Source organism: Sinocyclocheilus anshuiensis, unplaced genomic scaffold (genome assembly GCF_001515605.1).
Source record: "Sinocyclocheilus anshuiensis isolate Anshui unplaced genomic scaffold, SAMN03320099.WGS_v1.1 scaffold1177, whole genome shotgun sequence".
Classification (NCBI taxonomy): Eukaryota; Metazoa; Chordata; class Actinopteri; order Cypriniformes; family Cyprinidae; genus Sinocyclocheilus; species Sinocyclocheilus anshuiensis.
Genome location: NW_015554138.1, coordinates 294,343 through 307,059, shown reverse-complemented (window position 1 = coordinate 307,059; position 12,717 = coordinate 294,343). Strand labels below are relative to the sequence as shown.

Genomic DNA, 12,717 nt, shown 5'->3' with positions numbered 1-12,717 from the left:
CGTACCCACTGTATATACACACACACACACACACATACACACACACATACTACATATATAAATTTGCAAATTATATTGCAAATCAACTTGTAATTTTTGATTAAATGATTTGACATTTATAAGAAACAGATTACCTTTTATGTCTCCTGAAGACTTCTTTTTAGCAGCATCATATGACCCCTTTAAGGAGACATGCAAAACATGCAGTGTTGGTGTGCCTCCAGGACCAGGGTTGGGAACCACTGAGATATCCGAAATCATCATTGTTGCAGCTATATTCAAAACGGTTGTCGCTTTTGTGGAAAACATTTGCATATACAGTGGCTGCACTGCAGCATTTTACAATTAGTTTTTATCAATGTGGTAAATGTCAGGATGTCCCTACTTCTCAGAGAACTCAAGGGTGGGAATGAATTCTCAAAGCCATTCTCATTTCCTCCGTCTTTGATTTTCAGGTTGGCTGCAAAGCTGTGATTGTCTTTTTCCAGTATTGCATTATGGCAAGCTTCTTCTGGCTGCTAGTCGAAGGTCTGTACCTTCATGCTCTGTTGGCCGTCTCCTTCTTCTCAGAGAGGAAGTACTTCTGGTGGTACATTCTGATTGGTTGGGGTAGGTGTCATATGTGCATCTGTTTCTTTATTAACCTGCTTTTGTTAACATTTTACATAATGATTATGTCAGTGAGCCATGTAAAACAGCAGCCGCTGATGTACTGACTGAAATACACTCTCATTTCACCTCACTACAGGAGGTCCAACGATTTTCATCATGGCTTGGAGCTTTGCCAAAGCTTACTTCAATGATGTCGGGTAAGATTAATGCATCAGTCAAAGCCTTCAATGATTTTTTGTAAAAATCAAGACATAAATACATTCATTGCAAGCAAAAATGTATACATGACATTTATTTGCCTTTTTTTTTTCCAGATGCTGGGATATAATTGAAAATTCCGACCCATTCTGGTGGATTATCAAAACCCCGATATTAGCTTCAATTCTGGTGAGATGTCCTTTCACTCCTAGAGTATCTGATATGTCACCATTACTATGATTATTGAAAGCTATTGTACATTATGATTTCTGTTACTCATGGTTACACTTGGCATGCCCGACTAGGTTCCCCTGTCTAACCTGTGAAGAATTTATGTATTTTATTCCTTATTTTTTTCTGAGAAATGTCTTAGTTATTATGTCAGTTATTTGTTAAATAAATTGCAGCAGTCCCAATTAAGTCTGGCCTTTCCTGGCAATACTTTCAACTTTAGGACACATATCATCCATCTTCACTGACTGCTAGCGTAAACATTAAAGAAATGGTGTCCAGTTACAATACCTAAAAAACACTGTGTCCCTTGTAAAATGCATACTGTATATTATATTCATTATATATTATATATTTAGTGCTTTTTTTATTTATTCTTTATATAAATAATATATTTTTCAATAAAAAATAATATATTGCATTTAATTAAAATATATATATATTTTTTAATATATTTTCATTCTTTAGTATATTTTATCATTTTATATTTTATATATATTTTAGTTCTTTCTCTTATATGTTTGTTTTATTATAGTTATAAAATAATTTTTTTATTGTTATTATACCAATTTTAATTTTATATATCATTAGTGCATGTTTTATGTATTTGATAATTAAATTATAATGCTTTATAAAATAAAAGAAATGCGTTTATTTTAGTTTTTCTATATATTTTAATACATTTTTATTCTTTTAGATTTTATATATATTTTAGAGCTTTCTCCTTTTTATGTTGGTAATATTTACAAATATATATTTTTGCATAATTTTTATTCTTTAGTATTTTATATATATTGTCTACTTTTGTTTTCCACTAAAGGAAAAGCCAATTTTCATGATCTTTATTAGGGCTGCTCTACATAAACAATATAATTTCCCTCCAATAATTATTAAAAAAATTAATAAAATTTAATCTTTAAGCTAACACAACATATATATATATATATATATATATATATATATATATATACACATCTGTGAGCAAGCTCTTAATAATTATTTCACTTTGTGTTTTGACTGCTTGTTGTATAAATCTTAGCCTACAATATAAGGATTTGCTTAGTGCTGAGTGTTAAGATCTCAGTAACACACAAAACTGTTGACGTATGTGCCAGGGGATGTTATCTCTCTAGGGATTTATTATATACATGAAATATCAATAAGGGCTGAAAGGTGTGAAAAACACTCTTAGAAGCTCTTCATGGCTTTTCTTTTGAGAGATTTAAAGGGAAGAAAGATGCACTTGAGAGAGAGAATGACAGAGAGAAAATCTGTGAGTCTAGTGAAATGTTTATGCAGATTTATTTATGGTGTTGGGGATTTGCTATGGTAGGCCAGAAAACTGAGACACTTCTCATCCTCCCCCACTCCGACATGCTTATTGCACAGTTAATGCTTGTTTTTGCTAGTCAGAAAGTAAACAGTCTTAACACAGTCCATCTCGTCTACTTAGAGATAATGTTGTCTGTCTCGCTGCCGTCTTATGGAGGTAGTTTTGTTCTGTACTTTCGCTACTAGATGCCAGTCCCTGCTTTCTCTGAGACATATAAACACTGTGCTTTGGAACCATTGGCTTTATGACCCCTCAGTGATTTCAGTAATTTGCGCTGAGTCATGAAATGAAGCTCTTCGAAATAAAAACACCTGCTATTTTGTTGTTTGTCACCAACAACAGATGAACTTTATCCTCTTCATTTGTATAATTCGGATACTGCGGCAGAAGATCAACTGTCCTGACATTGGGAGAAATGAATCAAACCAATATTCGTAAGTATTTGGACCCCATTCAAACAGATTTTTGCATTCAAATAAGAGTAATTCTGTAATTTGTTCTCTTTAATCTCCTCACCCTGCTGAGAGGACCAGCATGAAATTTAAAGGGATAGTTCACACAAAAATGAAAATTCTGTCATCATTTGCTCACCCTCATCTCACTCCGAACTCATTACTAATTCTCTTCTGTGCAGCACGACAGGAGATTTTACTCTTTTAAATGAGATGTTAACCTAGTGTGAGACGTCTTGAAAAATGTGAATGAGATTCGAGAACTGCAGCAAAGGAGATTACCTGTGACTATACAGTAATAGCGACTTAAATTTCTGAAAATATCTTTTCCTGACTCTAAGCTATCATATGACTTCAGAAGACTTGGAATCTAGCAAATGAGTCATATGACTACTTTTATTATAATACTTTTTTGCATTCTTTTTGAAGCTTGAAATTTACATTAATTGTAATTGAATGGAAAAGAATGGAAAGCAAGTTATTTATACATCTTTCATGGGTGAAGGAAAGTGATAATGGCTGATGTTCTTCATTTTTGGGTGAAATTTCCATTTAAATGTTGGTCCAAATTGGTTAAAGATTGAAAGTTCTGGTCTAGTCGGTAGACCAGCCTTCGGCTAATCAGCTAAACCAGCAGAAAATGAAATCTGGTTGGCCAAAGGAGTCTTGTTGGTTAAGCTGACGGGGACACCAGCATCTAAATCACAACTTCTTCTGTAGACCAACTATTCTGGTCTTTTTGGTAGGATGAGGACTGGAGGTACATGAGAAACATTTTAGCTTATGTAATTTTAACATGGGCATAAAATATGGGGATATTTTAGCAGGCCTCTCCAGCAGCGAGCGAGAACCCACTGCACTGCAATCTCATCATATAAAATGTCACTGGCTCTCTCCGCCCCTGTTCGGATGATTTAATGTCCTTTGTCCTTAAGTAGCTCTCCACTGTGCAGTTCGCACAAAACAAGACTCAATTCTTAAGCACCTGCAATTTTCTACCCAGCATCACTTATGTTGTTATTCCAGTAATATGCTTTTTGATATCACCTAGTAATGATATCATTCTCTGCCCTGCGCTGTGTGCATATGACTGAGAGTAAAGTATCCCATAAAAGCTGTTTGTCATGTTTTTTCTTCTTCTTTTCTATAGGAGGCTGGCAAAATCCACACTTTTGTTGATTCCACTCTTTGGGATAAACTTCATCATATTCGCTTTCATTCCTGAGAACATAAAAACTGAGCTAAGACTCGTGTTTGACCTGATTCTTGGGTCATTTCAGGTACGTCTGAGGATTTAATCACTCAAACTAGCTGTGAAAACAAAAAGTAGAGCCCAAATATCAATAGTCGCCAGTGACAGGAAATGCTCTCAGGCTAATCGTAGCACTGTTGTTCAGATAGCAGAATAGTTTAATGATGTCTGGTAGAACTGCTCAGGGCTCCTCAAACAGTCTCCATAGAGAATCTCTGTCTTGCACACTTTAGCTATTGGCCATTGTTTTTTTTTTAATGGCATAATTGGGTGTTTCTTCATCTGTGGCCACTTTTGCCCTGTGGATGTTTAGGAAATAAACTCTCTTATAAACACTTTTCACATTCTCACTAGTTTATTCAATTTAAGGCCATGGACATTTCCACCACTTTGCAAATGATGTATTGTGTTTAAAGGAAGTTGGTGAAAAATTACATTTTAAACATTTTTTTATTAAAATGTTTACTCATTTGTCTTGCATTTTAACCTAGCACATTTTTGTATCCTAAATACAAACAATAACAATATTTTCACTCTTTTTTTTTTTTGCATTAATAGAGCTTGATTAGAAAAGACACTTAGTTAATGTTAGTTCATGCAATAACTAGCATTAAATAACAATGGGCAATTCATTTGTTGCAGTATTTATTAATCTTTGATAATTTTAGTTAATAATGTAGTTATGTACATTAACTTTTCAAAATCTTTAGTAAAAAACAGTTGCCACAACTGTAGTCAAAGTCGTAATTTCGAATATATATTAAAACCATTTCTATACAATAACTATGTAAATTATTTTTTATTAAATTATTTATGGGGAAAAAACAATTCCCTATAATATGAATATTAACAAGCTGGGTCTGGGACGTCGTAATTTCGAATATATATTAAAACAATTTCTATACAATAACTATGTAAATTATTTATTATTAAATTAATTATGGGGGACAACAACTCCCTATAATATGAATATTAACAAGCTGGGTCTGGGAAAAGAGTAAAGCAACAAAATCTATTAAAAAAAAAAAAAGAAAAAAATGATGAAGGCATGGTAGAAAGTTTTCAATACAGTTTTAAACGTGACCTTCATGTAACAAAAGAAAAAAAAATCTGTTAGTTTTAATAAAAATAAGCCCTTGGGACAAAAAAGTGACCCAATTTTAATATCCTTGGGCAGAGCCACCAGAATGACTGGCATGAATTCAGGAAGGGTTTGTCCCCATTAGTTAAATATTCATATATCTGCTACAGGACTCGCCAACCCATATTTTTTAGGCCACAGTCATACTAGACAGTCTGGTAGGAATCTCTAGGCATTTAGCACATTGTCATTCCCACGTGTAATGCCTTCATTGTACCTACAGTGACATACAGTATCAGTAAGTTGCTTTCACTTGTTTTAACAGGGTTTTGTGGTTGCTGTGCTCTACTGTTTCCTGAATGGAGAGGTAAGACATGGAAGGATGGATAGACAGACAGAATCTTTAGGTGCACTCAGTCACAACTGATCAGAAGCCACTTCCTATATTGAAGTTTCATTCAATTTCTCTACCTAAAAGCTAAAGCCCTGGAAGCCTGTAATTGGCTTAGATTCTGCTAGCTCACACAGGCTACAAATAGCTCTAGACATACTGGCAGAGGAGGCCTATTACTTTGATATATGCATTGATGTTCACCGCATCTTGGGGCTTTTTTGCTTGTACAGATTAAATAAAAGGGTCACAAGTGCAGACTTTTTTCCAGGTGCATTCAAATAATCTGACATGTTTGGTTTGTGCACCACAAATGAACAGCTTGTACACAAACTGATTTCTATGTGTAAAATGATCCTGTTTTACCATAAAAACAACCCAGGCTCACTGGAATTAAGTGACTACATTTGTGCAAAACCTGAAATACATTTCGCTGCACTTTTCAGGTGAACACTAGAGGCAGTAAAACAACAACTTTTGTTACTTTTCACACAAATTGTAATTACAGTGGCAAATTATTGATTAATAAAGACTTATTTTCATGCAGTTCCTTACACAATACTATGTCCTTTTGTTAAAACACTTTTACAATAATGCATAATTTGTAAACTAATACATTTTGCATCACACAAGCAGCTCCATATTTATGGCTTTTCTGGCGCAGTAAACTTGCCCTACAACTCACCTGGTACATCATTGCACTTGCAATGTTTGCTTTTATTAACACTATAGGATTTAATGTAGGTGGTTCATTATTATTTTTAAATGCAATAGAGCATTAATAATTCAGACTCACTTACCAGACATTTAATTTCCAAACTGCTTTGATACGTGCATCAACCAACATAATAAGGGTGTTTTAAGGGTGTGTTTACACTTAGTAGATTTCGGCCTGAACCAAAATGTGACTGACATTTTTAACTCTTTTTAATTTTTATTTTTATTTCAAAAACTGGCATTTTTAACACCAAACCTTAAGGTACAAAACAAAAGGCACAAGGATATGGTGGAAACAGCTTGTAGGACGTATATTTTGTGAACTTACTTTACTTACATCTGAAAACCAACACCTATACCAAACTGTCACTGGCAAAATAGCTCTTATGACAAGAAGAACCAGGTATGCTTGAGCAATCTGTTGTTGAAAATGTGGGTCTCCGTCTGCTTGTTTTGCACACACCAAGGTTTGGATGGTAGCGTTCACACTTAAAGGGGACATAACACACACAGTTTCACCCAATCTCATGTCCTATAGAGTAGTACTGCATCCTTCATATCTCCAAAAAGTCTTTAGTTTTATCATATTTATAAAAGAAAGATACAGCTTTACGATTCTCTTCGGGAGTTCCACCTTTCATGACGTCATGAAGAGCCATGATCGAAAAAAACTTTCCGAAACCTATACAAACCCGGAAGGCGTGTATTTGGCACAGAAATACTGCATCGAATCTATTCAATTCTACATCAAAATCGTTTTTGGAAACTTTGGCCATGTTTAGCATGAGAATCCAACTCTTTAAAACAGCTTGTAGGACGTATATTTTGTGAACTTACTTTACTTACATCTGAAAACCAACACCTATACCAAACTGTCACTGGCAAAATAGCTCTTATGACAAGAAGAACCAGGTATGCTTGAGCAATCTGTTGTTGAAAATGTGGGTCTCCGTCTGCTTGTTTTGCACACACCAAGGTTTGGATGGTAGCGTTCACACTTAAAGGGGACATAACACACACAGTTTCACCCAATCTCATGTTAATCTTGAGTACCTATAGAGTAATATTGCATCCTTCATATCTCCAAAAAGTCTTTAGTTTTATCATATTTATAAAAGAAAGATACAGCTTTACGATTCTCTTCGGGAGTTCCACCTTTCATGACGTCATGAAGAGCCATGATCGAAAAAAACTTTCCGAAACCTATACGAACCCGGAAGGCGTGTATTTGGCACAGAAATACTGCATTGAATCTATTCAATTCTACATCAAAATCGTTTTTGGAAACTCTGGCCATGTTTAGCATGAGAATCCAACTCTTTAACAGTGTAAATAACTCAACATGCATGAAATAGCATTAGACCCTCCCTTTAAGGCCCATTCACACCAAAGAGGATAGCTATAAAAATAACAATAAAGATATAGTTTCCAAAATCAGTTCAAATTTAGTTCACAACACCACCAGAACAATAACAGCACAAAGGAATGATATCATTGGAATCACTTTCAAACTTTTTTTTTCTCCAGCTGATCATATAAAAACATTGGCAGCCAATCAGAATCCCAAAAACTGTGTACCACCAGTCACTACAGATTTCACTTTCAAAGTGCTGTGAAATGTGCTACAAGCAATGCAATATCATTTTGCAAAGAAAGCATGTTTTTTTTTTTCATGACACTGGGCTTTTTAATAAACCCTCATTTGCAATGGGGTAAAAATTAAATCACTTATAGTGCCTTATGTGGATGTGTCACCTAAAAAATTGTGTAGCGAAATACAATGCATACTTCAAGTTTTGCAGAAATGTAGCCTAGAGTCAGATATTTCCAATGAGCCAGTGTTGTGTAAAACCCAGTTGCAACCGTTTTACTTCCTTAATGCTCCTTATTTACAGAGTTACTTAAAGGCATAGTTCACCCAAAAATGAAAATTCTGTCATTAATTACTCAACCTCTTGTCGTTCCAAACTCTCAACACCCCGTTCATCTTTGGAACACAAATTTTTGATGAAATCTGAGAGCTTTTTGACCCTGCATAGACAGCAACGCAACTACCGCGTTCAAGGCCCAGAAAGGTAGTAAGGACATCAATGGTTCAACTGTAATTGTAAGAAGCTACGAAAATAATTTGTGCGCAAAGAAAACAAAAATAATGACTTTATTCAATAATTTCTTCTCTTTGTGTCAGTCTTTGACGTGCGTTCACGAGAGTACCACAACTAATGACACATGGACTATTTTAATGATGTCCTTATTAGGGTTGGGAATCGATTCCGATTCCAGAATCGGATACTTAAGGTCAGGAATTGGATACTTGTTGTCCAATTAAAATTTCGATTCCACCTATCGATTCCTATGTGCTTTTTTTTTCTTCATCTGTGAGGACCGGACCTAGCGATCTGCCAGGCCCTTGCTCGCTAATCTAAGCGCTCCAAAGTTTGCTACATTTGCGATCAGAAGCCAAAAAAGCTAAGTATAATATCTGTGATAGCTAAACATGTTGCAAGAGAGGTGTCACCACCAACATGAAAGCACTTTTAATTTACTATATCGTTAAAGATCGCGAACACGATTCAAACACCAATGTGATTCTATTCCTAAATTACAATGATTCGTCTGTTTCATTCCTCAACCTTTTTGACGTGTTCGATCAATGTTGTGATCACTTGTTGGTTCATCCGTGCAGAGTACGATCACACCAGTGTGATTTGAGCATTTAAATTTGCGTTCGTGCTGCCATTGACCTAAAGAGAGCAGCTGTCTTTCATGAATGAAACAGCTTCACAGTCTTTTCCATACAAGAGATTCTTCAAGAATGCTGATTCATCCAGTAATGAAACAAGTACATCTTGAGTGAGTCATTGAATCGTTTTATTCTTAAATTACATGTGATTTTGTTTAGTTGTCTAATGTTTTTTCTTCAGAATCAGGAGAGAACCACAACTTCCATTGGGGGAAAAAAAAGAAAAAAAGAAAACTCAATTTATCCAGAATCATGCAGTTCTATTTTGCAAACAAACATCTCTTAAGGAGTCCAGTTTTTATGTAGCCTGTTGATTTTTGTTCATGGCATTCAATATTGGAGCAATAAATGGTTTGCAAAAAAGAGACAGTATAAATGTTCGATATCATTATTTAATCACATTGGAATCGAAACTGGGAATCGAAAAGAATCGGAATCGATAAAATTCAAACGATACCCAACCCTAGTCCTTATTACCTTTCTGGGACTTGAACATGTCAGTTGCGCTGCTATCTATGCAGGGTCAGAAAGCTCTCAGAGGTCATCAAAAATATCTTAATTTGTGTTCAGAAGATGAACAAAAGTCTTACGGGTTTGGAAGGACATGAGGGTGAGGAATTAATGACATAATTTTCATTTTTGGGTGAACTAAAATTTTTAATGTACCTTGTAGAGTTTCTGTACAAAACTGTAGAGTGAGAATGTTTTATCCATCACCAGTTGATTAGAATGGATCTCGTCCTTCTCTCAGGTCCAAGCTGAGATCAAGAGGAAATGGAGGCGATGGCACCTCGAAAGGTTTCTGGGTCCTGACACCAAATATCAGCACCCATCCATGGGCAGCAACGGCAACAACTTCAGCACGCAGATCTCCATGCTGACTCGCTGCAGCCCCAAGACTCGCCGCGCATCCGCATGTCAAGACGAGACATCCATCACAGTCTAACTTAGCATCTATAATGATGTGGTATTGTCACCAGAATGAGACCGTGAGAGGACATGAAGATGTCCAGGAAGTGTTCTAGTGAAATTCAGTTCTGACCTTCAGAGAGATGAGCTACTAAACCCTACATTTGCTGAAAATAGCGCAATTTGTTTCCATAAGAGTCGTCAGTGAGGTTCTTGTATGAAAAACACAATATCGGACAGGCACAGATCATCTTCTGCAACACATAAAACCTGTAAATAAAGCCACAGTGATCTTCTGGAGAGCAGCGAAATCGTAGTGTTGCCGTCATTTTGTGCCAACTCGGCTCTGCAGGGACACAGAAGCAACAGCATCATCAAGAATGACTGATGATACGCTGCAGGAAAAAGAGGTTAGGGATTCTTTGCCTGGACTGCTCATATATTTTGCTTATGAGGTAAGTAAAAAAAAAAAAAAAAAGTGCAGCCATCAAACCAATCATGATGAATACCTCTGTCTTAACATCTGTAGACTCGGTAACAGTTGTCAACTGTTAAGGAAATTTAAAAAAAAAAAAAAAAAAAAAGAGAAACAAAAAGGCTACCAAAAGCGGATTGTTGAATATCCAATATATGGAGATACACTGTAGAGACCAAATGTGATGTTTTTTTTAATGATGTTTTCAGATCAGTGTGTGTGTGTGTATTTAGGCACGTTTGGAAGCCGAATGCCCTTCTCTGCACTATCATTCCAGATAAGTCATCCCAGCGGTGTGTCAACAGTTTGCATGCTTGTTTGAGTGTCATTGTGCCTTGACGGTTTTATGGTCTAATGTCAAATCCTTTTGTGCGAAGAACAAACTATCAATTGTGAGATCAACGATGACAAAGACGGCGCTGTTGGAGCTTGATATAACTGTCATAGGCTTTGACAATGCTTATTATTTATCTTAAAGAATAATACACATCGACCAATTTATACTTAACAATGGAAGTGGTACTTATGTGTATTGTAAGTCTTTGCAGTAATGCTAATGCTGTAAACTTAGCATTTCCTTTGTACTGTGACATTTTTTTTTTACATCCTTTAGTTTCAGTGGTAACTTGCAGTGCTTGTTCAACTACTGTAGAAGGATATTTGTGTTTACGTACAAGCTAAAGGGAAACGAAAAAGCAGGCCGCCCTGTCACACCAATGTTCTTGTCTCACAGTTTTACTCATTGAGATGGACTTGCAGCCAGATCAAGGCCTGTGAAGTCCCGGAAAGCGACTCGAACTGGGTCAGCGCCACATAAAGGTAGTTCAGTCTGGATTGTGGTTTCTGTTTCCAGTGGAGTGTAAAATAATTATGTACAGTCATATCTGATAGAACATATAAAGGGAATGTACAGCAAATTCATTTTAATGCTACAGCTTGCAAAGCTTATAGTAATATATTTAATAAAAAATTAAAGCCTCAAATCACTGCCCAATATTGTCCGATGGCATACAGTATTTTTTTATTTTAAATGTGTGATTAGCCAGATTACCTCTAATCTACCGTGATAAAGAATGTATATTCTTATAAAAATGTTAATTCAAATGTTTCAATATCATTTTAAGTTAGCTAGCAGTGTACTTTGTGAACTTTATATAAATGCATATAGGAAAAGGTGCCTATTTTAATGAGTTGCGCTGTATAGACTATGTCTGGTTTTGAAACGACGTGCTGTTTTGTTGTATATTAATGTGGGTGAAACATCATTTATAAGTGCACAGCAGAAGATCTGGATGTTGTATATATTAACTGTGTATCTGTGCCGTGAAAGTGAGTAATATTTGTCCATACCGCATGCTACACAGGCAACATACGGTACATTTTTTAAGTAATAAATTCACAAAAAGCATGACCCAGATTCTTTACAGTCATGTGTACACGTGAATATTTTTGTATCTACATTTAAACAAGCTTGATACATGGTATGTATTTTTGTAACATTTGGGACCATTTTCCATTGTTGTTTGAATGTTCACGATCAACGATTTTAAATAAACAACTTGAGCTGTACGTTTACATTGTTCAGAAATTACACACATATGAACTGCTTGTCCATTGGGTTACAACAGACACTCTCATATCAAATCCTTTCTATTTTCCATCTGCCTTAAAGAAAACCAAGAATAAGCTGTGTGACACAGACTCACAGTCCTGTTTCCCCAGAGAGATTTAGCTAAATAATTTATTTGCTGTGTAAATTTCACTCTACTAAAATACACAGCTTCCCCTCTGAGCCTGTCAAATCCCAGACTTACTTTGAAGAACCGTTCTGCTTTTGCCTTCTGGTAAGCGCTGAATGAAATTAAGGGCATAGCAGCAAATGCTAACAACAAAACACATTTTTCTACTTTTAGAGGCTTTGGTATAATTGTCTAGATAATTTTAGCAATCCATTGTGCCAGCTCAGCGTCGATCCTGCAGGAAACAGGATGTTTTCCTTATCTACCCGGGGTTATCTATTGTTTCTTCTGTTCAGCAAAATATGAGGAATTAACCAATATAAACAAGTAAATGTGGGGTGGCTACATTATGACATATGTGTACATCAGCGGGAAAGAACCATTTCCAGTCACTCATCAGACACCGGCTGCGAACATTTTGATTAGCCAAAGTAAAACACTCATATTTGTGTCAGCAATGGTGAGAGATTCATTTTCTCTGTGTAGTTTCATCTCATTGTCAGCTGGTCCTGTTTGCCACATGATCGTGCATCTAACATCTCTCTTAAAGGTTTCTGCTTCAGTTTAGGCATAAGACAACACCT

The 12,717-nt window shown here is 35.7% G+C and overlaps 1 protein-coding gene across 1 annotated transcript; it reads left to right on the top strand.

The window, feature by feature from the left end:
• Positions 1 to 455: 455 nt before the first annotated feature.
• Positions 456 to 10,397, top strand: LOC107670418 (vasoactive intestinal polypeptide receptor-like; the record flags this gene model as incomplete). Its single annotated transcript, XM_016463020.1, has 7 exons — positions 456 to 609; positions 749 to 809; positions 927 to 999; positions 2,717 to 2,808; positions 3,977 to 4,106; positions 5,485 to 5,526; positions 9,762 to 10,397. Coding segments are annotated over 7 exons (747 nt in total), but the record flags the coding sequence as incomplete, so codon positions are not given.
• Between the last annotated feature and the right edge of the window lie 2,320 nt (positions 10,398 to 12,717).